Raw genomic sequence first — 25,746 nt, forward strand, 5'->3', positions numbered from 1 at the left:
GGAGGAAGAGATCCGAAAGGGAATACTTGCGCCAATACAGTAATTAAGCCTATTTTCATATGAACCCGATAATGGTGAATACAGGTTTGACGAATGAAAACCATGAAACGACAACACAGATGGCCGCACAGTAAATTTTTTATTAATTTTCGGAGTCGATAGATTTCAGCTTCACTCTCACTTGCGAGTTGCGAGTGTTTGCCAACAAAAAAGCTTCAAATTCTTCAATCTCCTGCTGGATCTGAGCACCCAAAAGAGAGAAGTAAAGTCTCCAACTTTTTACTGGTACGGATCACCAATATTTTCATTCATCAAGTTCTATAAATTCGTTTGATCCCCATTTGTTTAAATTTAATCGGGATTTTCATGTAATTTAGTGGCCGTTGAAGTGAATTATCACACCTCCCGTACTTTGGATTCTGTAGAGTTTATGGGTTTTGTGTGTTGCAAGCAATATATATGAACGAACGGAAGCTTTTGGGAAATTTTGGATTTCATTGGATATGATCGATTTTTACATGAAGCAAAGAAAAGGGTAGTCATTTTTTTATTTGGGTTTTTACTGGTGTGATCAAGGAGTTGGTTACATCTTTGCACTGGGTTGGTGAAATCGAAAATCGAAATGGATTTGCATTTGAAGAACTTGTTTGATAGATTCCAGGAGCAATTTGGGTCCGGTCCGGGCCTTGGTCCCGGATCAGGGACATGTCTTATGAAGGTAGAAGGCATTGCTCCAAATTTTATTAAGTCCATTTTTAAAGCTTCAGCAGCTTTGTATAGGACTCATCCCTGGAAAAGATTGTGTCCCGGGCAAATTTTTGGTGTCCGGGTTGGGAAAGATGCAGATTGGTCTGGCAAGAAACAGCCTTTTTCTTGTGTTCAATTCGTTGGAGGGGATGGCGGCGATATAGGGTTTCACATGTTTCGATCTCAAAGTGATGCCAAGAAGATGACAGGCTCGAGGGAGACAGTTCAGGTGCCCAATGTTGAGCTTTTACGGGTCACATATGAACGCGAGGCATTGATGTTTCCCTCAAATAGGAAAATGATCAAATCTTTGTCGCTGGAAGTGTCAGGGAGTGATCGCTTCCCTGTCATTGATGTTGCCAGATACATGTCATCGGGGAGTCTTAGGTTTGTGCATCCAAGTTCTGAAGAGCTTAGGTTTGTGTATGCATTCATGAAAGCCATAGCTCTGGTGCACCCATTGCTGCAGGAAGACAAAGAAGGCTGTCCAAAGTGGTCGAGGTTAATGTACTTTGAACCATTTATTGAGACCGTTGATGTTCAATGGCCACAAGAAGTGGCCAAAGGTTATGATCTTGTCGCAGTTACAATCTCCCACCCACCTGGCCAGGCATACGAAGAAAAGGCTAGTTCAACGGCTAGCTCTACCCCAACAAAATATGCAGAACTATTAAAAGAGGAGACTTTTGTTGAAGTAAGAGTCTACTCAAATGGCAGCTTAAAGCAGTGTGCAGCATGTGAGAAAGAAGTCCACAGTGAACAGGCTCTCTCTTGTGGACGATGTCAGGCAGTGGTCTACTGCAGTTCTGTCTGCCAGAAACAGCATACGAAAGAAACGCATAAGAGCATATGCGGTCTTTACAAGGCTATGATGGAAAGGGAAGAAGAGCTTGCGATGAACATTTTTGTGTTCGCATGTGATGCTGACCAACCTTGTAAATGGCTTGAATCACTGGGCGTCCATCAGAAGGGCATGTGGAGGAGAAAGTGCAGTTGCTATTCTCACTGCCCTTTTGGTCTTCTTCCTGTTAAAGGTGGACTCTGGGATTCTTGGGGAGGGCTAGACGATGACGAGTTTCCACGCGACTCATCTTTTCAACATCATGTAAGAGATGGTATGTCGAGTCCAATCCTCCTCTCTGGTTGGTCAGAATACTACAACCTTCGGTCACTGCCTTTGTCAAGCCCGGTTGCTGACATCCTCTCCCACCCTTTGACGGTTTACTACATATTGACAACTCTCAACATCAGTTCGAAGAACTTACTGCAGAAGGGCAAGGAGGTGATTGTTCACTACCTAGGGCCAGAGGGAGAGTTGGATTGGATGCCGGCATTTGCAGAGGTTGGTCATTTGCTCAATGGATTGGGGAACGTGCAAATCGTTATGGTAGGTTCTGAAGTTCCAGCAAATTTGTCAGGGACAACTTCAGGGATCGGTAGCAGAGTGAGGGTGAATCTTATCAGGGGTGTTTACCAGGAGGAAGCCTCCTACCTCCCTCCTCCCCATGTCATTGTTGCACTGAACTGTGGATTGGATAGCTATGCAAATTGGGGCGGAGCTCTTAATTCAATCAAGTCCATGGGCGTCCCAGCATTCTTCACCGATCAATCTGAACTCTCGTGCGCAAACGGGAAACAGGTTCTACGAAGTGCTGGACTGCATATCACACATCCTGTGACGCCAAATCCTTTCCGCTCGCCGGTGAAACATCACGTACCTTCTAGCAATCTTCCTTCTTACAGCAATGGTTTTGTGTTCGGAGTAAATACATGAGTTGGTAACCAAGGAATTTCAAGATTCAATCTGAATTCTCCTGTCAAGAAGATAGTTGTATTTTTGGCATTACATTTTTTGTCCCATTGAATTGCAATCGCAACCTTATTGCATTTCTGTCTATTCATTACGATTATATCCAAAGTTTATAAAACTAGATAATAAGCACTTTTAAATGGCACCATATACACCACCAGATAAAAACTTCGAGCAACTTACCAAAGATAGAAAAGTTTTTAAGTTTAAACACGACTTGTTCATCAAGTGTCTTAATATAAGTAGTTAAAAAAAAACTAATCTTAGTGGCTTAACCGAACTTCCCCTCTTCTTAGTGTAAAATATATCGTTGTACTAAAAAAAACTAATTGTATTATAACATTTGGTGTACCACGACGTGTTTTTGAAATAATGTTAAAATTGACATCTAAAAGTAAAGCTACCCTTAGTCCAAGTATGCCTGTTATCGTTGTACTAAAAAAAACTAATTATATTATGTCACTTAATGTACCAAGCTGTATTTTTTAAACAATGTCAAAATTGACAATAAAAGTAAAGCTACCCTTAGTCCAAGTATGCCCATAACCCCAGTTTGGCCTGTAGGGCCTATATAAAAGCCGGAAAAGGATCCTCGGTGGATCATTTTTTCTAATAATCCTAGGAATTCCGTGATCGTAATCGTTCATCGTATATCCTGTAGTTAGAAATCATTCCAAATTTTAAAATTTAAAATTAAATATAAATATTACCTAACGAAAATTGACCGCACAATGCCGGATCCTTTTCCGTAACCTTTTCCATAAAAGCCAACCAACCACCGACCTTTCCCTCCTTATTAAGCCGCCTCCTCCTTCCCCATTCATCCCATTTTAGGATTGCAGACTTTTTAACTTTCTGCAAAAGCACTTCCTCTTGTTGGCTCAAAAGCACTCCTTCTGTTGGCTTTTGTAAATTAAAGCAGCTAATGGAGATCCCAGCCTTCCACCATTACCAATATTTCTTCCCTTCTCACCTCATCTACCCATATCATTTGGCACCAGAAAACTATGTGCACTGGACTGAGAACCCTGAGTCTCACATTTTCTCCGTTGACCTCCCCGGTAATTTTAACTCTCCCTCTTAGTTTATGAGAGAAACTTACCTACATGGATGTCGGATTGTGGCCACATCCCAAGCGAATCACACAGAGTCACGTTGTTTTAACCATCTAACGTGACAGTTTGAGATTCGCCTGGGCTATCACAACAGCGGCATCCACTTTGTATGAAGGGAAGTTGTTTATACTTTGACAACTTACCAATTTATTATTCCACCCAATTTTTCTTGTGTTGGTTTTTTGTTTTGTCCCTCTTTTTTTGGAAAGTGATTTCACGCACTTTTTTTCGGTAACATGGTGGTTGTTATACGTGACATATGAGCAGGTGTGAGGAAAGAGGAGATAAAAGTACAAGTGGAGGACTCAGTATACCTCATAATTCGAACACAGAGGCTTGAGGAGGAGGAGGAGGAGTCCACAGAGCAGCCTAGCAGGACCTTCATGAGGAAATTCCTGATTCCGGCTGAGGCCGATATCGAACGGATTTCAGCCAGATACGAAGACGGAGTGTTGACGGTCACAGTGCCGAGATCTTTGAGGAGGGCTTTCTTCATTGAGCCAGCTGATGTGCCAGAGAGGCTTCAAGTTCTTGCAAGGGCTGCTTAATTTCAAATAAGATTATTTAAAGATAATATAATTTAGTTGTTGGGATTCTACTTTTTTTTCTTTTAATTATTCTAAGCATTGGTGGATTGTGCTTGATTTGAGTTGTGACATTATTGTACAAATGTTCAGACTATGTTCTGTTGGTTTATCTTTAATTTCTTGCCATTTGAAGTTATGTTTAATGATGTTTTATTTAATTGGTTTTTGCCTAATTTTTTTGTTTTTTTGCTACAAATTGGATTTAGTAGAATGATGAGTTACTATATCATTTTGAGCCAAGTCCCACTTCGTTACCGGTTTAGGTGAAACTTTGACTATCGTGTCTTATGACAAATAATATTAGATTACAAGAAATGTTACGGAAACTTTGTTAAAAGTGAGACTCTTTATAGATTTTTTATCACATTATATTTTGACACCATGTTTTATAATATGGGCGCAAAAATTAACTTAAATTGTATGGTCTTTGCTTTATGTCTCACCCCACCAAGATTCGAGTCTCTTTGTTAGCAGTTTTTGTTGGTGCACGATCTGTCATACGTAAATTTATACTTGTAACAACTGACAGTTAGATACCACGTATAAACCCTTCCGGCTCGAAGTTGTGGAAATACCTATTAACAAAAATAGAGAGGAAATGTGCAAGTCACGAGAAGAAAAGACGGTTCATGGGATTATGTGTTGGGGTCGAAGTAATGTGGTTAGATATTTTCCAAAATCTAGTCTCTTCGAAGGACCACAAGATTAGGTGCCTTCAAATTGACAACTGAAAAGGACTTGGAGGATATAGGGATCGCGTTGTCTCGTCCAATTGCCTGAATATTTTGGTGACGTTGTGTTGTTTGCGTTACCGACAAATAATCGGGAAATTGGGTTGTCCAAAAAAAAAAAAAGTTTAAATTCACAATGCATAAATTGAAGGGAAAAATTCTAATCACGAGAGGAAGGTTTTTAATTTTATTATTTAAAAAAAAAGAAAAAAAAGAAGACAAAAAGTTAAAGTTGAGGAAAGCCACTATCTATGTGCTAAGGTTAAAATAAACAAAATTTATATTGTTAGTATGAGATAAAAGGAGTTTTTGGATGAATCCTCTTGAAAGTGGGCGATCAACCCTAAAAAATTCAATGGCTTTCATAAAATAAAAGGAAGTTTAACGAAAAATTTTCGGTACTGTTCATTTTAACGAAAAATCATATTTTTACATTAAAAAGTCAATCATGGTACTATTCACTTTATCCTCTATTTTGTTCTTATCGTTAAAACTCAAAGTTTTCAAATATTTTTCATTAATTTTTCATAAAATAAAAGCTAAAATCTAAAAACTCTTTTTCGTCCCTTCTTTCCTACTCCATTTCCAATCAATTTTATTAAAAAAAATAAAAATAAAAAACAAAAACGAAAAAATTATCAAACGAACTCATCACATGCATTTCCGTACGTCAACATTCAATGTGAGGTGGATCAACCACTATGTAATCATGACCCCAACGGCCCAGTTGTAACTCTCGCAAATTGTCGTGACCGCATTAGACCCTAATCAACCAAAGTACTTTTTACAGATTGTGGTTGTGGAACTCAACAATTTGCCCTGCCTCTAGTCGCACGTGATTCACATAACCGAATTACCAAACCAACCCTAACGTCGTTCAACGCCCGAAGAAGCCCAATGGACATCGAGCCCAATAACGGAGAAGCAGGCACACCACAAAGAATGCTAATTACTAAGGGTTGGTTTGAATTTTAAAATGATTGAAAGTGTTTTTTGTGAAAATATTTTTAGAAAAAATTCTTAGTAAAAATATAAGTGAATCTTGAAAAAGCATTTGAAGTGCTTCTGGGAAGAAGCACGTAGCTGGTGATTCTTCTAAGAAGCACTTCAAGTGTTATTAGAACTAAAAAACATTTTATCTACAGGCACTTTAAGTCATTTTCAAATCACTTTTAAACAAGCCCTAAATATTTAGTTTAATTACGGTTTTGAGCTTTTGTAAACCGACCTATAGAGAACTAGACCGATCACTTACGACAATAGTAGTATTATTAACCCAATCAATTTTTCTGTTGAAAGTATATAGGAGGGCTAGCGCCATTGAGAAAATCAGGTTCTATAGTAACGCTCCTCAACCGGATTCGAAACTTCCCCACCTCTTTTTCCCTTTCCTTTTGGAACCCGACCTAACTATTGACAAAATTAAAAATTCCAACAGCCACTTAGTACTACGGTCTAGTGGTATTCCTTTCCACTTGTAATTAAGAGGTCTTAGGTTCGATTCTCGCCAAACGTGAATTTAAATCACATTATTGTTAGTCTATTGTAAGGCTAAGCACACCTCCTCCTCTTAGTATAGATATTCTCGTTTGTTAAAAAAAAAAAAAAAAAAATTCCAACAAAAACGAAGATGATTCCAATTTATGCGGCCCATGGGCCTGTGAGCCCAAAAACCGAAGAGTCCAAATAGTATCGTTCGAATAAGCGCCTTCGAATCCAACCGGAGAGAAACAAGCTGGTTGGTTCGTGGCGGTCACTCGCTCTCTGATTGGTACTGCATCTGTCATTCCCCAGTTCAGGCGAGAGGCACAAATCCGTCTCTCGAGACTTATCTTCTCTTCGCATCTCAAAATCTTTTCTCTGCAAAATTTCCAAACCCTCAAAAAATTGGTCAGATTTTGCTTCGAGCTGTAATTTGATTGCGTAATCATGGCTCAGGCGGTCGAAGAATGGTACAAGCAGATGCCTGTCATTACCCGCTCGTACCTCACAGCAGCTGTTGTCACCAACATCGGTTGCTCCCTCGACGTATGCCTCTCTCTCTCTCTCTCATTGAAAATTTTCAATCTTTCTCGCTCTAGAATCGTCCCTGTTGGTTCAGTGCAAATGAGGTCTTCTGATTTTGTCCAATTTCAATTGGGGTTTGGCTCAAGTTTGGAAATTTGTTTGTTATTGCTTTGACTTTTACTTGGGCAGCTGAATGTTATGGGTTTTGCAAATTTGTTTAGGAATGATTGTTTTGAAAACATTGCGTTTATATGGATGTTTAATTGTTAATTAGTGTTATCTAGTTCTTTGATGGAGCTTAAAATCTGTCGGCTGGGTTAAATTCTGGCATTAGTTTTATTTTTTTCTCTAATTTTTGTTCTGGATTTCGTAAATGTTAGTTTGTTCTCTGTTGAATTTTCATGCTTGATAGGATTTGTTGGAAGTTTGGAAGGTATTATGTAGTTATTATAGCTACTTCTTTCTCGTTGTTGACTGATGGCTTTCTCCGTTCAAATGGTAAAACTTTTGCAGATAATCTCTCCTCACAATCTGTACTTGAACCCTAATCTAGTGGTCAAGCAGTATCAGTTCTGGCGCCTCGTTACTAATTTCCTTTACTTCCGGAAAATGGGTAATTGCTGCTGTCCACTTTTAAAATGCTTCCATTTGTAGGGGTGGAAATTCGTGTCGTTTAGTTGTCGCTGGTTGTTTTTTCCTAACATGGTTTTATATTTCGGCATTGCCAGACTTGGATTTCATGTTCCACATGTTCTTTCTTGCTCGGTACTGCAAGCTTCTCGAAGAGAACTCTTTCCGAGGACGGACTGCTGATTTCTTTTACATGCTCATATTTGGTGCCACTGTGTTGACTGGGATAGTTCTGGTTGGAGGGATGATACCTCATTTGTCTGAGTCGTTTGCAAAGATTATATTCCTCAGCAACTCGCTAACATTCATGATGGTTCGATACATTTTCTTTGTTGGGTTTCAATGGATTTGTTTCCAAAGTTTGGTATGTTTGTTTTGTTTCTAGAACTCTTATGCATTCCTGTTTTACAGGTCTACGTTTGGAGCAAGCAAAATCCATTCATTCATATGAGCTTCTTGGGCCTCTTTACCTTCACAGCAGCTTACCTACCTTGGGTCAGTAATCTTAATATTTCCTTTATTGATTTCTGTTAACATCTATCTCGTTGTCGTTGGTATTAATCTCTTGATGTTTATCCCAAGACAAGTCCTCCTGAAAACGATTCAGATATGATGAGTAACCCTTGCATCCTTGGCTATGGTTTAACGTCTCTTTCGTTTTTCCTCCAGGTTCTTCTGACGTTCTCTGTCTTTGTTGGAGCTAGCCCTTGGGTGGATCTTTTGGTTGGTTATCTCTTCTAAGACTTTGCACTGATTTGATATATCAATTGAGCATCTCAACTTACTGACTGTGTATAACGTTGTATACTGATAGTTTCAAAATCAGTGTGTTAATTCATGCACAAATCGTTTATGAATCTGCTGCACCAGTTATACAACGATTCTTTAAGGTTTCGGGGTTTTCATCCACTAATACTTTCTCTGTATGTTTATTGGTTTGAATCAGGGAATGATTGCCGGTCATGCCTATTACTTTCTGGAAGATGTTTACCCACGAATGACAGGTCGCCGGCCCTTGAGAACCCCTTCGTTTATCAAAGCACTGTTTGCGGATGACCCTGTTGTGGTGGCACGACCAGGAAATGTGAGATTTGCACCACCACCCGTGGAGGAACTTCACCAAGATTAATCAGATCTCGGGGAAAGCCAGGTTGACGAGGGTTATAGCTTTTGGGATATTTATCCGGCATTTAGGATGAATTTTCGGCTCTGTAATATATGGAAAGATCTTCACTGATATGCTAATAGTTTTTTCTTGAGTATTTTGTTACAGTTGAAAGCCAATGTGCAATCAAAAGTCTCTTTTCTCTGTAGTAGCGATCTAATATAGTTTCTTCGATAATATGCACATCTAATACTACTTATTCTCCCGTTACCACGAGTTCGTTTATGGTTGCTACTACATGAAGTGCTTCTGTCCATAAGCGTTTTACCTACAACCATGTTGAGATTAACTGCGTCATGAAAAAGCATGTGGAAGTGCCCAATGTAGGTGTTTTTATGCCAAATACCACGGTAAGCACTTTTGATTGACAAAACACTTCTCGCCATTTCAGAAGCAATTTCAAACGAGCCAAGACGCTGCGTCATATGCAATTAGCGGTGGTAGTTTATCAAAAACATAGCATGAATCCATGATAAAAAAATAAAATAAAATAAATAAAAAAAAACGATCTGCACGATCTGCTTGTATTATTACAAATCAATTGTCTACTGGGGGCAAAGAAAACAAATCACTTGAGCTTCAACATAACACCGTGATGTGTAAGTGTAACCCTAAAAACAAATAGAAACACAACCTACAATAATAAAATTACATGAACATTTCCTTTCCGTCACAACGTCGATCGAATAAACCACCAACTGTCAAAATAACCATGGAATTGATTCAATTATCTTCCCTTGGCTAGCTCTAGAGAGATGTGTAATATACATACGTCTAAAAAAAAAATGCCGGCAGCATGAGCCACGCCGGAATTCTACATCTGGACTGTTTTTCTAGCTTTCCTCTCCGCCGCTCACTTTCATTTGCACCAAACTCCAAATCCGTAAAGAATAATTCTAGAGGGGCAAAAATAACATAAAGAATAAAGGTGAATTGTGCTAACGGATTGGATGATACTGAGCCGATACCCTCTTGGGGGGCAGTTTGCGCAAGATGTAAAGGACTAGTGCTGAAGGCAGGATCTCAACCAGCTGCAGAGGACAGATGGTTCAAATTTTAAAGGCGAAAAGTAGCAAGAGTTTGAAGAATAAGAAAGGAAAATTAGCTCTGTAAATAAACAAGCTTAGTAGACTACCATGTAGTAGATCACGTTCAAAACCGGATGATCCAAAACATCAAGTGATGCGTCTGCATCAAAAGCCGATAAGACAACCTACATTTTGAACCAAGTTGATGAAACTCCCAGCAAACTTAATATACGAGGAAGAAAGCACGACCTCATAAAGCAAAACAAGAAAGCAGTAATCTTATGACGATCATCATTTGGGTCAAAGTTCAAAAGACGATACTGGAATCAGAAATGTTAATCCAACCCCTATAGCCTCAGATGAGTCCTAGAGTAACTAATGAAGAAATTTTATAGCTCTTTTGGGTTTTCGTTTTGGGAAGTAAATTGTGCAAGAAACTGGAACGTTAACTATTCTTCTATAAGAATGCAAGATAAGGGTTCTTCAAATTACTACCGCATTAGAATGGTTTGAACCTTACCACAAAGCATCTTATGAGAAAGCAGGTGAAACATATGGCTGTAACAGATCCGACCTGCAATATCACCAACTTGTTAGTCAATAGAACAAGTTTTAACAGAATAATTTGTTCGCCCATATTTTCTCTTTCTTTCAGAACCCAAAAACTTGATCTACATGAAACTCACAATGCTTAAAGGAGATTCTCCGAACAAAAAATATTTGCAAGCAATTAAAATGGTATTACATCAAGATCGATAGTACAAAATCCTCCCGTTTATGTGTTTTGTATGTGTGTTGTATTCTGAAGAGTAAACTTTGCGAAACAAAATTACACAACAAAGCAGCGAATAAATCTAGCCAAGAAGATTGAATGCCATCGATTTAGCAATCAGGTCTTCTAATCTGATAGACGAAATGTAACGCAAGACACAAACCTCATGAAGTTTCTTCCTTCTCCCTTTAGATTCAATGGGGAAGCGTCTCAGCATGAAAAATAACCTGAACAAATTGTTGATAATAATCCACCCATTACAAATGCATGGGCACAAACCCAGAACAGACAAAGCTCCATATACTTTAAATACGATGCAGAACACTAACCTTCCTCCGTATATCAAGAAGCCTAGTGCAGCCACAAATGACACGACTGGAACAAAATAGGTACAATATAATGAGTATGCTTATTCAACAAGAGAAGCAATGACCAGATCCATAAGACTATGCCCTAGTTTGGTACTGAGGTGATTTTGAAAAAAGTAGCTATAAAAAAAATTTTACCAAACATTCTGCTGCTTTATTTCACAACTGCTTATTCTCACAGCACAGCAGAAGCAGTTTTTTTTCAAAGCATAGCAATACCAAACCAACTCTATGAGATGCCAAAAAAAGTCATTCTCAATAACAGGGGACTTGTGAAACCTATAGCATGACTCGGAAGAGGCCTTACCTGCAATGAATATCTTTCCAATGAACTCAACGACACTGTTGTCGTCCATCCAGAGGTATATCCAGATGCAAACCTGAAGACAAAACCACATTATTCATAAGGTAAATTAAAATTTGTGTCTAGTATGCAAACCTGAAGACAAAACCACATTATTCATAATGTTTTATAATGTTCATATGAAAATTAATGTTAAACTGTGAGATGACAGAATGTCCATAGAAAATTTTACTTTTGAGAAAGTCCCCGTAACATTTTTTATTTCTTAATATTAGTGTAGATCCTATGTAGATATGGATTAAGATCTTATAAATCTAGGTCATTCTCTTTGTAATCCTAGTGAAATTAAACACTTGCACAGTTACACTAGAGAGTCTTATCTTCATCCAGGTTAGTCATGGTGAAAGTGTTGCGTATGCCTCTGTGTTATTCATGGTTAGTCTATTAAATTTGACTTATCAAGTTTGTGACGACGGAATGAAGTTGTCCTAAGTAAATTTTAGAGCTTGACTTCCTTTTATATGAGTTACTTATCTTAGAAAGGTGATGATCGAGTTGTTTGTAAGAAAGGATTAAGAATTTTGGGGTGTGAGCTTAGCCATGGAAAACTCTCTTAAATTCAAAGGCTAAAGACAAATGATGCACCGAAGATGTCCTTATCCTGGAATGGACTGGTGAGGCTTCAAAAGCCTAGCTAGAAGTGAAACCTAAGATCAAGGAGATTAGCAAAGAACGAATAATTGGAAGGTGACCCGGCTGCTTATGTGAGTAATACTCTCAGTAGTGGCAATGTTGTATACAAAACATGTTATGTTATGTTCTCTAGAGAAACCACGCAACGAATTAAGCATGAAGAAAGGGAAAATGGAGTGCACCTGTATAAAGTACATGATAGCGTTGACTGATATATAAACAATCCTCAGCTTATCTGTTGGTAAACTTCTTGCCTGTTCAATGATTGTAAGAAAAGAAGTCAGAAGTCTAAATTTGTTAAAAGAAACAACCGCACTCAACGTTTGTACACCTCAGTAGAATTGAAGTCTGGCCTACAAATAACAGAAAACAGATACCGATAGCATGCAAAGATTTAAGAACATGCTTTTACCTGGTGATAAATCTCCGCCCAAAAGAGGACAAGAAGTGTGTACGTAGAGAAAAATAGCAGTCCAGGAAGATCCAACAAGACCAATATTAGTACCTGGTTCAAGACCCAGCTGCCAAATTTTAGCATAAATTTCAAAAGTGATTACAAGTGTCAAGTAGCATACAGGGGTGGTAGGTTTATGATGTGAAGTGATTGAAACTACACAAGACTAACCCTCGGGTGCAACTGAAACACTTGGCCGTGAAATCCGAATACAATTGCTCGTACTGCAACATCAATATCAACACCAAAACAATTCAAATTCACAATCAAAGGGAAATAATACCAAGAGAGACTCCGAAGGGCAGTAAGGCACCGGGAATCACCTCCGTTAACAATGAAGTTCATGAGATGAAAAACCTTCTGCGTCGTCCACCCGTATTCTGGCACTCTCAATTCAATCCTTACTAGTTGAAACTGTGCATCACAAACACAATCACTCTACTTAGCACCATTTCACAAATTTCTCTATGAACACCTAGAATTTTAGTAACTTGTGAAATGGACTGAATCCTGCTACTTTCGTGCATCAACGGAGACAGCTTTTCGCACTCGATTAATCCAAATTTGAACTGAATAGGAACGGATTCCGGCGACCGGAGGTGCGGCCGCACCTCCTTGCGCCACTGACTCATGTGTTGCAATCAATAACTGTTTGAAGAAATTTTGGAATAATCATATAATTTTCGGTTTACTGAGAGCTCCAATCTCGAAACGCTACTCGAATTCATAGAAAATCAGCGATTAATTAACCACTAAGAAGCATGAAATCGAATCAGATGCACTAAACACATGAAGTTAGAGAGAGATAGAAAGTTAGAGAAGGAAATACCAGAGCGACGGAAGAGACGAGAGCGTAGGAGGCGCAGAGAGCGTAGAAGAAGCCGTCCTGCCACCGGGAGGACTCGTTGATCTCGTCCCACCAATTGAAGAGCATGGAGACGGCCTCCATAGGCGCAGAGCTCAGCAATGGCAGTGGCATTCTCGTCATTTTGTAGCGGAGCTCCTCCGAAAGCGCGAGAAGCTCAGAGAGCGAGCCAAGGTCAAAACGCTTGAGAAGCAGACAGCAGAAGAAACTCAAGTCGTAAAACGGCACGGCTCAGCTCAGAGAGAGAGGAAGATGGAGGGAAGAGTATTCTACCAGTACTGCCCCTACCAGACGGTCCAAGAGAGACGGAGAGGGCGAGGGCTTTCTGGGGATTTCGGCGTCTCTCACCTAAGCTTCCACGCTGACGACTCTCTCTCTCTAAAATAATTCGATTACGTTGAAAGCGGTGGTGGTTGTAAAGTTGTGCGCGCGCGCTCTCTCTCTCTCTCCTCTCTCCTCTCTCTCTCTTGTTACTATGGCCGCCCCCGTCTTATCCTTTCTCTCTCTTTCTGCGCTTTATTTTATTTGGAAATCATGTCTCCTGATCTCTACCCTTTAATCCATAAAATTAAAAGATTCGTGTCGTTGAAATTTGATATAATGACTACAAATAAGAGCTCATTTTAAAAGTTATAATAACTTCAATTATTGGATCAAATTTCAACAGTCCGGATATTCTGATTTGGTACATTAAGAAGAAGAGATGGGTAGGATCCCTTTCCCTTTAATTTTTTTGATTTTTTTCTCTCTATTTTCTGGCTTATTTGTGCTTTATTATGTGGACTGTCCAATTAGACCAACTCCAATGATGGGCTAAAAGTCAAATTACTCCCCAAAATTTCCCCCCAAACCCACTCCAACCCAAGGATAAATTTTGTGCTAAATGCTAAACCAATGCCAAATTCCCTCCAAAATTTAGCCCAGAAATCGGAGTAGACTTTACCCAATATTTATCGGAATTTAAATTTTTTTAGATTAAAATTTTCATAAAATTAATTTACGATAGTCTACATATTTATTTTTTAAAAAAAATTTAATTTAACAAAAAAAATAATCTAATTTCATTCTTTAATAATTTCGGGCTAAAATTTTAGGTTAGAATGGTTGGAGCAGAAAAGCTGTTTCTGTGTTAAAAGCTAAATTTTCTAGGTTAAAAAATTTAGCTTTTAGCCCAACCATTAGAGATGGTTTTAGGAACATTTAAAAAATGAACTGCTCCTTTCTGTCCTAAATTATGGGAAAACGAAACCTATTCACGAGGAGGAGTTACTTGTCTCTTTGTTTGATTTTTTTTGTCGCAAATATCGACGTGGATCAGGTTAGATAATTAAAAGAAATTTACACCTTTTTTTTACATGTCAGTTAAAATATATAATTATTTTACTGTACGTACAAACGTGTGAAATAAAAGTTTATGTACATGTTAATCATGTCAATTGATCAAAGCAACGCGTCTGAATTTTGATTCTGTTTTCATAACTGAAGAACTTGTTCAGATTATTGTTTTGAGAAAAAAAAAATTGCATCTAATGTATGCCCAAAAGAAAGGACAACATATACACCCAGTTCCACAAGTTACTATTTTTCTTTTATTATCACCATCCAAATTGTATGGTTTAATTTTTTTTAATAAATAAATAGGTTAAATACACAAAGAAAATTGTACGTGAAAGCCTCCATGTGAAAATAATATCATACAAAGTCAATAAAATAAAATATCAGTCATGTTCGTAAAATGACCTCTGAATATAACCAGCTAAATAAGATCAATTGATTTAGTTTTACTAATAATTCCTATTTGAGTTGGTCGATCAATTTCGTTTTCGATCTACACAAAATTTTCAAGTTCTTTCTAATTATTTCAACAGAAATTTCATAATTTTTATTTCAACTTAGTCCAAATTTAAATAAGATGGGCATATATGTTGGAGTTGAATGAGGATCCTCTTTGTTAGGATATCGGGAATCCTCCAATTACATATGTTCATCGTATATCGTGCAGTCAGAAATCATTATAAAACTTTTTAGTTAAAATTAAATATAAACAGTACTTGACAAAAACTGACTGCACGATATACGAATATAATTAAAGAATTTCCGATATCCTCACAAAGATAATCCAGGAAGAATCATCAACGGCCGGCAAAGAAATTTAACCATGGGGCGCCTAAACTTGGGATTAGCTTAAAATTTGAAAAAACGTAGCTGAGCTGATAACCACGTGATGCGAATAGCAGATTCGCTGATGCGGTGGGATCCCCATGTCCCATCCCAGACAACCGTTGATTGGTCAGCTAAATTATAGTAATTTCACATCAAGGGTCGCGCGAAGTTTCTTTGCCTGGTTTACGTGGCGTGGCCGGTTCGCGGTGTGGTTGTTTTCCGCCAATTCCGTAAGTCAATTTCCGAATGTAAATTATCTCCATGCAATGCAAATCTTGCCTTTATTTAGGTATGATATTAAATTATTAACGTTGTTATAATTAATCTCTTCACTTATAACCGAGAGCCACACTCTTTTGAGCTGGTGTTTGTTTCACTACACAGACCAATTCAACAGTTATGCTACAACACAATATTCTTGATTTTATAGGGTCTTCAATAATACACTTTATATAATAAACACACAAAATGTTACCGTACAATGATTACATACTGAAATCACTAATTAGCTTCTACCCGCAATTTGGATTTGAATCCCACCAATCAACGGCCAAAATCTCAAGATTTTTTGTTCCTTAAGGATGTGTTTGTTGCATCGAACTATCTCAGACTGGACTAACTTGAGGGATTAAGCTGTAATGACTTAAAATAGACTAAGCTGGACTAGCTTAATGAGGCGTTTGGTGCACAATCGGACTAAAAAGCAGGATAAATAATATTATATTACTTAATTAATAAATATTAATATTTTATTATTATCCTATATTTTTCCCCTTCTTTTCCTTCCTTCACCGTCATTCTTTCCTTCTTTATCTCCCTCTTTTTCTCCTTTCTCTATCCCACCCTTCCTTATCCCAGATTAGACATCTCAATTCCAGTCTCTATCTCTTTCTTTTTTTCCTGTCCAACTCCATCTCCCTCTCGATTCTAGTCTCTCTCTCCTCTCTCCATCGCTCTAGCTCTGTGTTATTCGACGAAAGCTCACATCTCCATTTTTTCCGACGAGTTGTAGGTTTTCCATCGTGTTTTTCGGCCAAACCTCGTCGAATTGGATGAGGTTAGCACCACCAACAAACTTCTTTCCATCCCTGGATACAGATCGAAGCTTTGCATGCTCAAATCTGTCATAGATTCAAAGAAACCCAAACATGTCGAGACTTCTGGGCCAATTTTCGGCCACCTCTGACCACCTTTTAGCCTTGATTCAGGTAGAAACGAAATCCCCTCACTCCCAGCTTCATTTTGGTATATTTTTTATGTGAAAATTGGTTGTGAAACGTATTTGAAAAATATAGTCGAATTGGAAAATTAACGGCAATGTATAGTCGGAGGTCACAAGGAGTGGCCATGAGTAGTTGTCGAGCAGGACAAGGATGAGAGAGATGATGGTCTTAGCTAGTCCCATGGTTCTCGAGGATACTCGCTAAGACCGGATAGTCTTGCCTTTAGTCGAGGCAAGTGAGAGCTAGTCTTAATAAAGCTATTCCTTGCTGAGAACAAACATGGGATTGGACTAACCCTTAATTTTGTCCAGTCCAGTGAACTTTAACGAGGGCAAACAAACATCCCCTAAGGGCCTTAGCTCAAGTTTTGGACAAGCCCCCAAAATCTTACCATCTTAGAGTCGACTTTGAACATAATGTTTCAAGTTCTACTTATATTTATGTTATGTTCGATACTTCAATAAGATATTTGCTTAATTTCCACTCCAACGCTTGCCCTCCTTGATACTTCAACAAGATTACCATTATCAGATTGCCAATAGTATTTTATAACCAATTTGGTAACGATTTATTTATTTATTTTAAATTAATTAGAAAAATGGACAATATTAAAGCATATAAATGATAAAGAAGAAAAATGAGAAAGGTGAAAAGGAAATGGGTTTGGAAGCATGTCCGTTTCTTGGGTATGAATTAATCGGCGAATGCGCAGAAAAGTACGTGACGAATGTTTGCCTTCCCTTTCATGACTTTGACATCGATATCATCTACACAATAACTTGTTGGACTTTAGCTTCAAGGACGTAAGTAGATATATATATAAGCCATATGTATACTTGGGTATCGAATACGCCACCAATTACATGTTAGTCCTTCAACATATTGAAGCGACTTGCTACCTAATTTTATTTATTAATAGATGGATTATGGATCAATGACACTGAATACTTCTATTTTAGTTTAATTTTGATCTTATCTTGTATTTCGTTTACAATTACGATTTATTTACATAGAATGAAGAATTCTCGACAAGAGAAGTCCTGAATATAAAAGATCATGATGGGACAAATGGAACTGTAGTACGAGTATTTGTTTTGATTTTGTACATGCTAGTAAAAGCAGAAGTCAAATAATTAAAATGATTTCAATACACGTGTTAACAATGTTTTAAATTTCTTCGATACGGTAGATATTTTCTAGAAAGATTGGAAAAATCAAATAAAGATATGGAAAAAAAGGGGGTTGAAACTTCACTCCAAATCGGAAAAACTCTTATATTTCCTTTAAACCAACATTTACATTCAATAAAATTTCATTTTATATTTCCATCATTTCTATTTAAAACAACTGATATTAATATATCCATCGATATTTCACAAATTAACGTACCAATGTTTTTATCCATGAGACATTTCAATACAAGTGTTATCAACCACATAAGAAATAAAAAATTGGAGTAAACTTTTTACGTGTTAGTAAAAGCGTAAAAATAGAATAAATTATTTCAATACACATGTGTCCTATCCCCACATGTGACATGTGGATGCCTTTTTTTTTCTTGCAATTCTTTATAAATACGAAAAATGTAAATTATTCATTTGAAAACCAAGACATCTGGTATGATCTACTTACGTGGTTGTTGAAGGTTGCAAATCCCTTGGATGCTGTCACATTCCGAAGACCTACTATATAAAACTAGACTGTAAGAGGACAGCCGCGACCCCATGTGTTTACATGATATGTAATAATAGTGGTGTCGATTGTTACCTACTTTTTTGTGATTTTATTTTGTTTGGTTCGACATCTTGTGCCTTTGAGTTCCTACTTTACTAGTAATATAATCAATACGATAATTAAACCTCTCATGGTTAGCTTAATTGTGACGTCGAGAGGATGAGGTGTTCTGTTCGGTGTGGGCGAGGAGAAGGCAAACGAGGTGTGCGAGGTGTCAACTGCGACGTCGAGAGAAGGAGGGTTATGTTAGGTGCGACGTCGACAGGAGAAGGGTGTGGCATCGACAAGAGGAGGGTTTGTTCTGCAGAGGGTACGGCGGGTAACTAGGTTTGGGTATCGAGTTTGGAAGGGGTTGTATAGTTAGGATTAAGTTTAACATATAAAACATCGTCGTTTTAAAGGGGTTTTAGTTTCAATTCGGTTTTTGAACCCCTTAAATCAAAACCAAATTTGATTTTTTTTCTTTCAGTTTTTTTTTTTTTCCGGCTTCGCTTCAGTCTTCGGTTCGATTTTTTTTAAATTTCTTTAATGCTTGGCATACAACCCCTGCTAAACTAAACGTTAATGAGGTTTATAAATGGGTGTATGATTATTTCCTCTCCTAATCCCTTCTCTTTCCCTCACCTCTTCTCACACTTCTTTTGTTGTCTCTTTTTATAATAAAAGTCAACACACTATATTGACGTGGTTTAATCGTAACAATTCAAATAGAGGCGGAGGGGAAAGAAGCTATGAGAAATTCGGAATAGGAAGAATCCTATCCCTTATAAATTGTTGATATATCTAAAACAATCAACCGGGGATCCGTGGCGCAATGGTAGCGCGTCTGACTCCAGATCAGAAGGTTGCGTGTTCGATTCACGTCGGGTTCAAAACCCTTTAACCCCGATTTCCTTTTTGTTTTTTTTTTTTCAATGACGTTCTCACTCACTGTCCGACTCCGGTCGCCCCCATCCACTAATCCCTCTGCAAAACCCTGATGCCAGCCCCCATTTCTCTCTCTAGAAGCCATGTCTCTTCTATCTCGCCTTCGCCACGCCGCCCTCACCCGCCACGCCCGCCACCTCTCCACGGCGGCCGCACTGTCCTCCAAGGACAAAACCAGAACCGCCATCGCCCAACTCAAGTCCGAGAAAGACCCCTCCAAAATCCTTGAAATCTGCAAATCCGCCTCCCTAACCCCCGAATCCCACCTCGATCGCATCGCCTTCTCCGTCGCCATCAACCGCCTCCGCGACGACAACCACTACGACTTCATCCGCCAGTTCCTCGACGACCTCTTCACCTCCCGGCCCGACCTCAAAACGCAGCGCTTCGCCTCCCACGCCATCATCCTCTACGGCCAGGCCGACATGCCCGACCACGCCGTCCGCATCTTTGAGCGCTGCGAGGAATTGGGCATCCCTCGGAACGTCAAGACGCTCAATGCGTTGCTGCTCGCCTGTATATTCGCCAGGAATTACAAGGAGGTGAACCGGGTTTTACTCGAATTCCCGAAGATTTACGGGATCCAGCCCGATTTGGAGACTTACAATTACGTGATCAAGGCGTTCTCGGAGGCGGGCACCACCAGCTCCTCCTACTCGGTGCTGGCGGAGATGGAGAGGAAGAATGTGAAGCCGGATGCCAACACTTTCGGGCATTTGCTCACCGGGTTTTACACCGAAATGAAGTTTGAAGACGTTGGGAAGGTGATGAATTTGATGGAGAAGCACGGGTTTCAGCCCGGCCTTTCCACTTACAACATTAGGATCAAGAGTTTGTGTAAACTGAGGAAGTCTGCCGAGGCAAAAGCGTTGCTGGAGGGGATGCTTTCGAGGGGGATGAAGCCGAATGCAGTCACATTTTGCCATCTGATTCATGGGTTTTGCAAGGAAGGGAACTTGGACGAGGCGAAGAAGATGTTCACCAACATGGTGAACCGCGGATTTAAGGCAGATGCGAACTGCTACTTCACTCTCGTGTATTTCCTGTGCAAAGGTGGGGAGTTTGAGAGTGCATTGCAGTTTGCGAAGGAGAGCATTGAGAAGAATTGGGTTCCCAATTTCGGAACCATGAAGTTGCTCGTGGACGGACTGGTGAAGGTTTCGAAGGTGGCGGAGGCTAGGGAGGTTATCGGGCAGATGAAGGAGAAGTTTTCGGTGAATCAAGATCAGTGGAATGAAGTTGAAGCTGCATTGCCGCAGTAAGAACTCGGCGAGGAAGGAGATGGTTTTTTTATTGGTATGGTTTTTTCATTTGTTAGTGCGAGAGTCTATTGTATTTTTCTCTGGTAAGGGAGAGATAAAAAAACGAAGCAAGGGCAAAAATGTCAATGAGTAATCAAATCATTTTTCAAATTATTGGTACAAAATCCATCCGTCCTTTTTTTACCACTTAGTGCAACGATATAATGATATTCTTCTTCATTTGTGACTGAGAGAAATTTTTGATTTTCGCCAAAAACGAATTTGAATTATATTATTGCTAGCCCATTATGAGCTTAGCTCATTCTCCCATCACTTCGTGTAGATAACATTGTTTGTTTAAGAAGAAAAAAAAAAAAAGGAAAATTAATCAGTCCTTTTTGTGAAGGACATGCGTCCAGCACAAAGAATTTCTACGTTGTCATGGTTCATTTCGCGACGAGTGCATTACATATGTAACCACATGCATTTCGATCGAGTTGGAGTCGACCCTCCCCTAACCGAGGGTAAATACAGATTTACAGTAACGTCGATCGAGTTAAATATTTACCCACAAACTAAAATCTACGATCTCATAAACGAAAAATGTGAAACTCCATAAAAAAATTCTTGTGTGTGGCCCAAAAGACACTCTTTGGTTATTCTGATAAGTTAGTAATTTACATCTGCTTGAAACTTCAGTCAGCTTTGCGAAGTAAAAAGCTCAGGACTCCGGGCAGCTGATCCTGTCTATGCCGAGTCCTTTTGACAAAGGAGGTGCGGCAAGATTCATGTCGTCCTAAGATTTGAACCCGAAAATGCAAGTCAGCAGATTGCATTCTAAAGAAGGATAAACGATCATATTTCCGGCTTCTTCATACAATAAGCTACTCGATCAAATCTTTCGTACTTCGATCTTCGAGCAACTCAATCGTTGCTTCTATGTTTTAGCCCTCTTGTTCTGCCTAACCTCGTCCTCGTTCAACGCTGCCTCCGCCACCTAAAAAGAGTCATGAATAGTGGAACCATTATATACATGCACTCATGTTCAACTTAGTTAACAATCATTCAGAAAGAGCGAGTGCCAAACAAAAACCAAATTACGTACCATTTTAGGATTGTCGAGCAAAGACTTGATACCGCTGGAGATTGTAACTAGATCCTGAATTGTATTAACCAGCTCTTGAACAACAGCAGTAGTATAACCCAGTTCAGCATTTGCACTTGCGATTAATCTGTTGTGAAGTTTTCTTAGAACATAGACATTCTTTGCTCGTTCTTTCTCTTTACGATACATCAATCTCAAATCCCTTAACGATACTAATTGGTTAACATCTTGTTCTTCCAGTGAATGTACACAATTGGCCCAGCTGTAGGACAATTGGTTTGTCTCCACCGAGGCTTCAATATATATAATAGACAACTCATTTAAAATGTTCTTAGCAAGCTTTTCAAACAGCAGCGGAACCAAGTTCTCTTCAAGCCACATTCTTATTCTCTCTCCACCTCTCTGTTACAACAACGAAAGCAATCAATATTGTACAGGACGGCACAATTACTATTAAAAAAAAAAAAAAAAAAAAAAAAGCTTATTGTCATGCGTTTGATCAACGTTGAACATAATTTGTAAAATATCTGTTTGCTAATTATATTTAAAAGAAAGCAGAGACAACTCAAACGTATATCCGCATTATATGCAATATTGGTATTATATGAAATGTATGAATATCCATGGTTCATTTTATTAGACATTTCTGAAGTAAGACAAATCAAGGAAAAATTAAGAGTACTCATTTCCGTTGACTTACTTGAATGACTTTTCTCATATAATGTTTATTATAACTATCTTGGAAAGCATGGTTTGTTCCTAATGTACAAAGGAGCAAGCTTTATTCAGTGTTAATATGGGTATGAGAAACCTACAAGATTGGAGGAAAATGACTCCTTTCCGGTTCTCCACTATGCATATGAACTAGTTTTACTTGATTATCCTAGCTGTTTGTTCCCTTTTTTAATATAAAAAGTTATCTTTTTCTACGGTTTTCACAGTTCCAGTAAGAAAGATCGTCATTATGAAAGACATACGATTCTATCTCCAAGCCAAGTTGAGCTCTGGACAATAATATCTAATGCAGCTTCAGATGGGTATATAATGAGGCCCTTCTGTGTCATGCAGCTGGCAATGTCCCTTAGCTGGAGCCTAGCAACCGCCTTCAACTGCTGAACGGATAGAGACCTAATTCCAATCACATCATCCACATATTCAAGCAATTGAGGTCTGAAATGCTGTTTTGCCTGCGAAAGAGAAGATGCAAAAGTGATTTGGTAATAATATGATAAACGGTTGCCTTTCAGCAAAATAATATAGATATGACGATTCCAAAATTTACCTCCCTCAAAAGAGAAAGATAGCAGGAATTGTGTTTTGTTTCCCATGCATCATCATATAATCCTTCTTTGACGGGGAACTTCTGAACTTCATCTGCACATTTGCAATTCCATGGCCAGTATTTATCACATCCAACATTCGTTGTCATGATTATCAATGTTTTAGTGAAGTCAACGGCGTTCCCCTGACCATCTATTAGATGACCAAAACCTATAATCTCGGTCAGAATGTCAATAATAGATTCATGAGCCTTGTCAACATTGTCAAACAAAATGAGACCTATAGGCCTCTTCTTAACTGCCTCTGAGCGCTCCCTCTTCATGCCTGGCTCAATGTAACTACAGGAGCAAAAGTCCAGATATAATGTAAAAATAAGCTTAGGAAAATTTTCAGCCTGAAACAACAAAAAAAAAAAAAAAAAAAAAATGTAGGAATGCACCACTCAATTGACAAATTACCTAGAAAGAAGACCAACGAGGCGTGAGAAAGAATTTGGACCTGAGTATTTTGCCAGGTCAAACTCTGCTATCATGTCTTTGTTATCAAAAAGTAGTCCGGCCAAAGATTTTGCCATTTCTGTCCTCCCATAACCAGAGCCGCACATGAAGAGGAAGGATCCAATAGGGCGTCGCTGAGGCCTCTGCCTTGATAGAGCAGCAGTTACTGCAAGTAGAACATGTTCTTGTCCAATTACCCTCTTAGCAATTCTTTGTTCAAGGTTCTGAGGCAGTGTTGGTTCAGAGAGCGACAATGGCGGAGCATCAATCAAGGGGCTTGCTGCCTGCATATCATGCAAAAATGATTGAGACCACGAAATTGAATCACTTTTCAATTTCTAATAAGAATAAAAAGGCCAGTCACCTAGAGTGTCATGACGTATAGTCGGTAAAGGAAGCAAAAGTCTAGCATAGGAGTAAGTAAAAGATATATCCACCTTAGCAACAACGTGTGGGCTCACGGTTAGCTCATGCTTAAAATCTTTGCGAGTTGTATATAAAAGCTCAGTCACATGGTCATCAATCCATTGCAACATCCCAGACCCGGAGAAACTGTTCACCATGTTTAATCTTGCCTCATTTATACGAAAAGCCAACCTTTCGTGCATCCTTTCCAACAAAAGCACCTCTCGAGCTCTGATGTCATATCTCTGCCGTGAAGTTTTTACTTGCATCCAGTTCGTCTCCAACTGGTTCCACATACCCTTCAATTCTTCATGTTCCTTTTTCACCTGAACGTCCCAACATTACATATTTCTCAGGAAAACAGTGCATACCGAAAAACAAGAAGAAAAATATACCAATGTTGCTCGTAACTAATAAGTGTAGCTTACACGATCGCTCCACTTTTGTGTGGATGGATCTCTTTCTTTCTTGATTTCGTTTAACTCAACAAGCGTGCGACGCAACTGGTACTCACCGACATCTAGATCATCCTCTTCTTGTCTAGAGTAGTCAAATTTATCCCTCAATTTTACACAAGCTTCCTTTAAAAGCCCAACAACCTTATTTTGCAAAATTTCCTTCTGGGTGTCATCAAATTCTCCTCCACTACTATCGAACTGAAAAACTGAAAAATCATAAACAGGAAAAAGCATGACGAAAACTTAACCACCATGGTATCTTCACACTAACGGTTGAGAAAAGAATAGCGGTACCAATCAACTAACCATCGGGGTATTGCATGATAATGCGGAAAGCAACTAACACTGCCTCCGCTTCGATTTCAACACCATAAGCCAGCTCCAACTGCTCCTGATCTTCAACCTGGAGCTTCTTAACAAACTCCCCCATCCATTGCTCTGTATCCATCTCTGTCACACCTACAACTTCATCACAATTTCCATGTCAGAAACACACAAGTTCAGATTTTTCGGTCATTTTACCAAAACCCACCATTGAAAATACACTAATTATGCAAAAAACAGACTCCTTCAAAGTTCAAACCTAATTTTCATTCGAGGACACCCCCAAATTAATTTGATAAAATAAAGAGTAAAGATTAAACACTATACAGTTTCCCACTGCAATAAGAAGTATTCCTGAAGCTAACTTCTCCAATAAAAATAATTCAATTGAACTAGACTTACTGTGGAAGTGGGCTAAAATCGAATTTAGTTAATTTTCAGGGACCGTCGTGAAAACCAACCCAAACCCACCATAGTCCCCGACAATTAACGTGCGATTGCGTTACATTGGGAATTCAGAAGCTTCAAGTTCATACCTTTTCTCGGCCACGAAACGGAATTTCACTCTAAGCCGACGGAAATTACGCAGACGGACGTTTCAATTTGGATGAATGAAGATGGAAGAGGAGAGGGACGAAGGGAAGAGAAAGCCCTAATTTCTACAAAACAACGTCAGAATTACAAAAACCCTAACCTGGTTTTTCGCAGAGTCGGAGAGGAGATGTCTCACTTGAAGCCCTTTTACTAGTTGTTTTTGTAGAGAGCGCGCAAATAAGGAGGGAGGGAGAGAGTGAGTGAGGGTTTTTAACTGCCGATCGCTAACCGACCTCACCCGGTCGTTCGAACCGGCTGAAACGAAACGATCGAGACCAATGTGGTCGTTTTGGGTCCTACAAAACGCATAGGGCCCTTCCTTATAAATATCCACCCCTTTATTTGTTGTTGGCTTTTTAGTCAAAATGATATAATTTATATAACACATAATTTTGATATCTGAAATTTAAAATCAACATAATAGTGTTTGAGATTGTTTACTATCTATTATTTTGATCATTCTATTAAAAAATGACCATTCTATTAAAAAACTCCGTTGAGTTGACGATATAACACAT

General features: G+C 38.8%; 6 protein-coding genes and 1 non-coding gene across 11 annotated transcripts; 5 read left to right on the forward strand and 2 right to left on the reverse strand.

The window, feature by feature from the left end:
• Window positions 1–103: 103 nt before the first annotated feature.
• Window positions 104–2,629, forward strand: LOC137726473 (uncharacterized). Its single transcript, XM_068465410.1, has one exon. It carries the CDS (start codon window positions 623–625, stop codon window positions 2,519–2,521), a length of 1,899 nt encoding a protein of 632 aa, XP_068321511.1. The 5' UTR covers window positions 104–622; the 3' UTR covers window positions 2,522–2,629.
• Window positions 2,630–3,412: 783 nt separating this feature from the next.
• Window positions 3,413–4,455, forward strand: LOC137723769 (15.4 kDa class V heat shock protein-like). Its single transcript, XM_068462963.1, has 2 exons — window positions 3,413–3,618; window positions 3,940–4,455. The coding sequence occupies exons 1-2, from the start codon at window positions 3,483–3,485 to the stop codon at window positions 4,218–4,220; spliced, it is 417 nt and encodes a 138-aa protein (XP_068319064.1). The 5' UTR covers window positions 3,413–3,482; the 3' UTR covers window positions 4,221–4,455.
• A 2,343-nt stretch (window positions 4,456–6,798) lies between these two features.
• On the forward strand, window positions 6,799–8,940 carry LOC137725572 (derlin-2.2). Its single transcript, XM_068464301.1, has 6 exons — window positions 6,799–7,018; window positions 7,511–7,610; window positions 7,726–7,940; window positions 8,039–8,122; window positions 8,297–8,350; window positions 8,574–8,940. Exons 1-6 carry the CDS (start codon window positions 6,920–6,922, stop codon window positions 8,754–8,756), a joined length of 735 nt encoding a protein of 244 aa, XP_068320402.1. The 5' UTR covers window positions 6,799–6,919; the 3' UTR covers window positions 8,757–8,940.
• Window positions 8,941–9,418: 478 nt separating this feature from the next.
• LOC137725571 (tobamovirus multiplication protein 1) lies at window positions 9,419–13,758 on the reverse strand. The gene is made up of 11 exons (XM_068464300.1): window positions 13,241–13,758; window positions 12,735–12,825; window positions 12,583–12,635; window positions 12,370–12,462; window positions 12,140–12,211; window positions 11,268–11,340; window positions 10,922–10,967; window positions 10,756–10,819; window positions 10,341–10,394; window positions 9,928–10,005; window positions 9,419–9,823 (listed from the first exon to the last, which is right to left on the reverse strand). The coding sequence occupies exons 1-11, from the start codon at window positions 13,397–13,399 to the stop codon at window positions 9,731–9,733; spliced, it is 876 nt and encodes a 291-aa protein (XP_068320401.1). The 5' UTR covers window positions 13,400–13,758; the 3' UTR covers window positions 9,419–9,730.
• Window positions 13,759–19,162: 5,404 nt separating this feature from the next.
• Window positions 19,163–20,749, forward strand: LOC137726569 (small ribosomal subunit protein mS86 (rPPR1)-like). Its single transcript, XM_068465504.1, has one exon. It carries the CDS (start codon window positions 19,407–19,409, stop codon window positions 20,583–20,585), a length of 1,179 nt encoding a protein of 392 aa, XP_068321605.1. The 5' UTR covers window positions 19,163–19,406; the 3' UTR covers window positions 20,586–20,749.
• On the forward strand, window positions 19,197–19,268 carry TRNAW-CCA (transfer RNA tryptophan (anticodon CCA)). Its single transcript has one exon. It is a non-coding gene; the product is annotated as a tRNA-Trp (tRNA).
• A 235-nt stretch (window positions 20,750–20,984) lies between the features above and the next one.
• Window positions 20,985–25,497, reverse strand: LOC137727106 (chaperone protein ClpB1-like). 5 transcript variants are annotated; one of them, XM_068466040.1, is made up of 9 exons: window positions 25,329–25,497; window positions 24,617–24,769; window positions 24,281–24,516; window positions 23,885–24,178; window positions 23,409–23,731; window positions 22,952–23,288; window positions 22,647–22,856; window positions 21,670–22,071; window positions 20,985–21,561 (listed from the first exon to the last, which is right to left on the reverse strand). In XM_068466040.1, the coding sequence occupies exons 2-9, from the start codon at window positions 24,756–24,758 to the stop codon at window positions 21,502–21,504; spliced, it is 2,004 nt and encodes a 667-aa protein (XP_068322141.1). In that variant the 5' UTR covers window positions 24,759–24,769; window positions 25,329–25,497; the 3' UTR covers window positions 20,985–21,501. The 5 variants fall into 5 exon arrangements, with proteins under 5 accessions (XP_068322141.1, XP_068322139.1, XP_068322140.1 ...); XM_068466038.1 differs by having other exon boundaries at window positions 24,617–24,775; XM_068466039.1 differs by having other exon boundaries at window positions 25,171–25,497.
• Between the last annotated feature and the right edge of the window lie 249 nt (window positions 25,498–25,746).

Source organism: Pyrus communis, chromosome 2 (assembly GCF_963583255.1).
Source record: "Pyrus communis chromosome 2, drPyrComm1.1, whole genome shotgun sequence".
NCBI lineage: Eukaryota > Viridiplantae > Streptophyta > Magnoliopsida > Rosales > Rosaceae > Pyrus > Pyrus communis.

What these genes read in the sequence shown, in the direction of transcription:
- LOC137726473 (XM_068465410.1), top strand. Translation starts at nt 623, where the DNA reads ATGGATTTGCATTTGAAGAACTTGTTTGATAGATTCCAGGAGCAATTT.
- LOC137723769 (XM_068462963.1), top strand. Translation starts at nt 3,483, where the DNA reads ATGGAGATCCCAGCCTTCCACCATTACCAATATTTCTTCCCTTCTCAC. An exon ending in TTTCTCCGTTGACCTCCCCG is followed by an intron (nt 3,619 to 3,939) that starts GTAATTTTAACT and finishes ACATATGAGCAG; the next exon opens with GTGTGAGGAAAGAGGAGATA.
- LOC137725572 (XM_068464301.1), top strand. Translation starts at nt 6,920, where the DNA reads ATGGCTCAGGCGGTCGAAGAATGGTACAAGCAGATGCCTGTCATTACC. An exon ending in ACTCGCTAACATTCATGATG is followed by an intron (nt 7,941 to 8,038) that starts GTTCGATACATT and finishes CCTGTTTTACAG; the next exon opens with GTCTACGTTTGGAGCAAGCA. An exon ending in CAGCAGCTTACCTACCTTGG is followed by an intron (nt 8,123 to 8,296) that starts GTCAGTAATCTT and finishes TTTTTCCTCCAG; the next exon opens with GTTCTTCTGACGTTCTCTGT.
- LOC137725571 (XM_068464300.1), bottom strand. Translation starts at nt 13,399, where the DNA reads ATGACGAGAATGCCACTGCCATTGCTGAGCTCTGCGCCTATGGAGGCC. An exon ending in TCGTCTCTTCCGTCGCTCTG is followed by an intron (nt 12,826 to 13,240) that starts GTATTTCCTTCT and finishes TGTGATGCACAG; the next exon opens with TTTCAACTAGTAAGGATTGA. An exon ending in GGGCGGAGATTTATCACCAG is followed by an intron (nt 12,212 to 12,369) that starts GTAAAAGCATGT and finishes ATCATTGAACAG; the next exon opens with GCAAGAAGTTTACCAACAGA.
- LOC137726569 (XM_068465504.1), top strand. Translation starts at nt 19,407, where the DNA reads ATGTCTCTTCTATCTCGCCTTCGCCACGCCGCCCTCACCCGCCACGCC.
- LOC137727106 (XM_068466040.1), bottom strand. Translation starts at nt 24,758, where the DNA reads ATGGATACAGAGCAATGGATGGGGGAGTTTGTTAAGAAGCTCCAGGTT. An exon ending in CACAAAAGTGGAGCGATCGT is followed by an intron (nt 24,179 to 24,280) that starts GTAAGCTACACT and finishes TGGGACGTTCAG; the next exon opens with GTGAAAAAGGAACATGAAGA. An exon ending in GCCCACACGTTGTTGCTAAG is followed by an intron (nt 23,732 to 23,884) that starts GTGGATATATCT and finishes CATGATATGCAG; the next exon opens with GCAGCAAGCCCCTTGATTGA.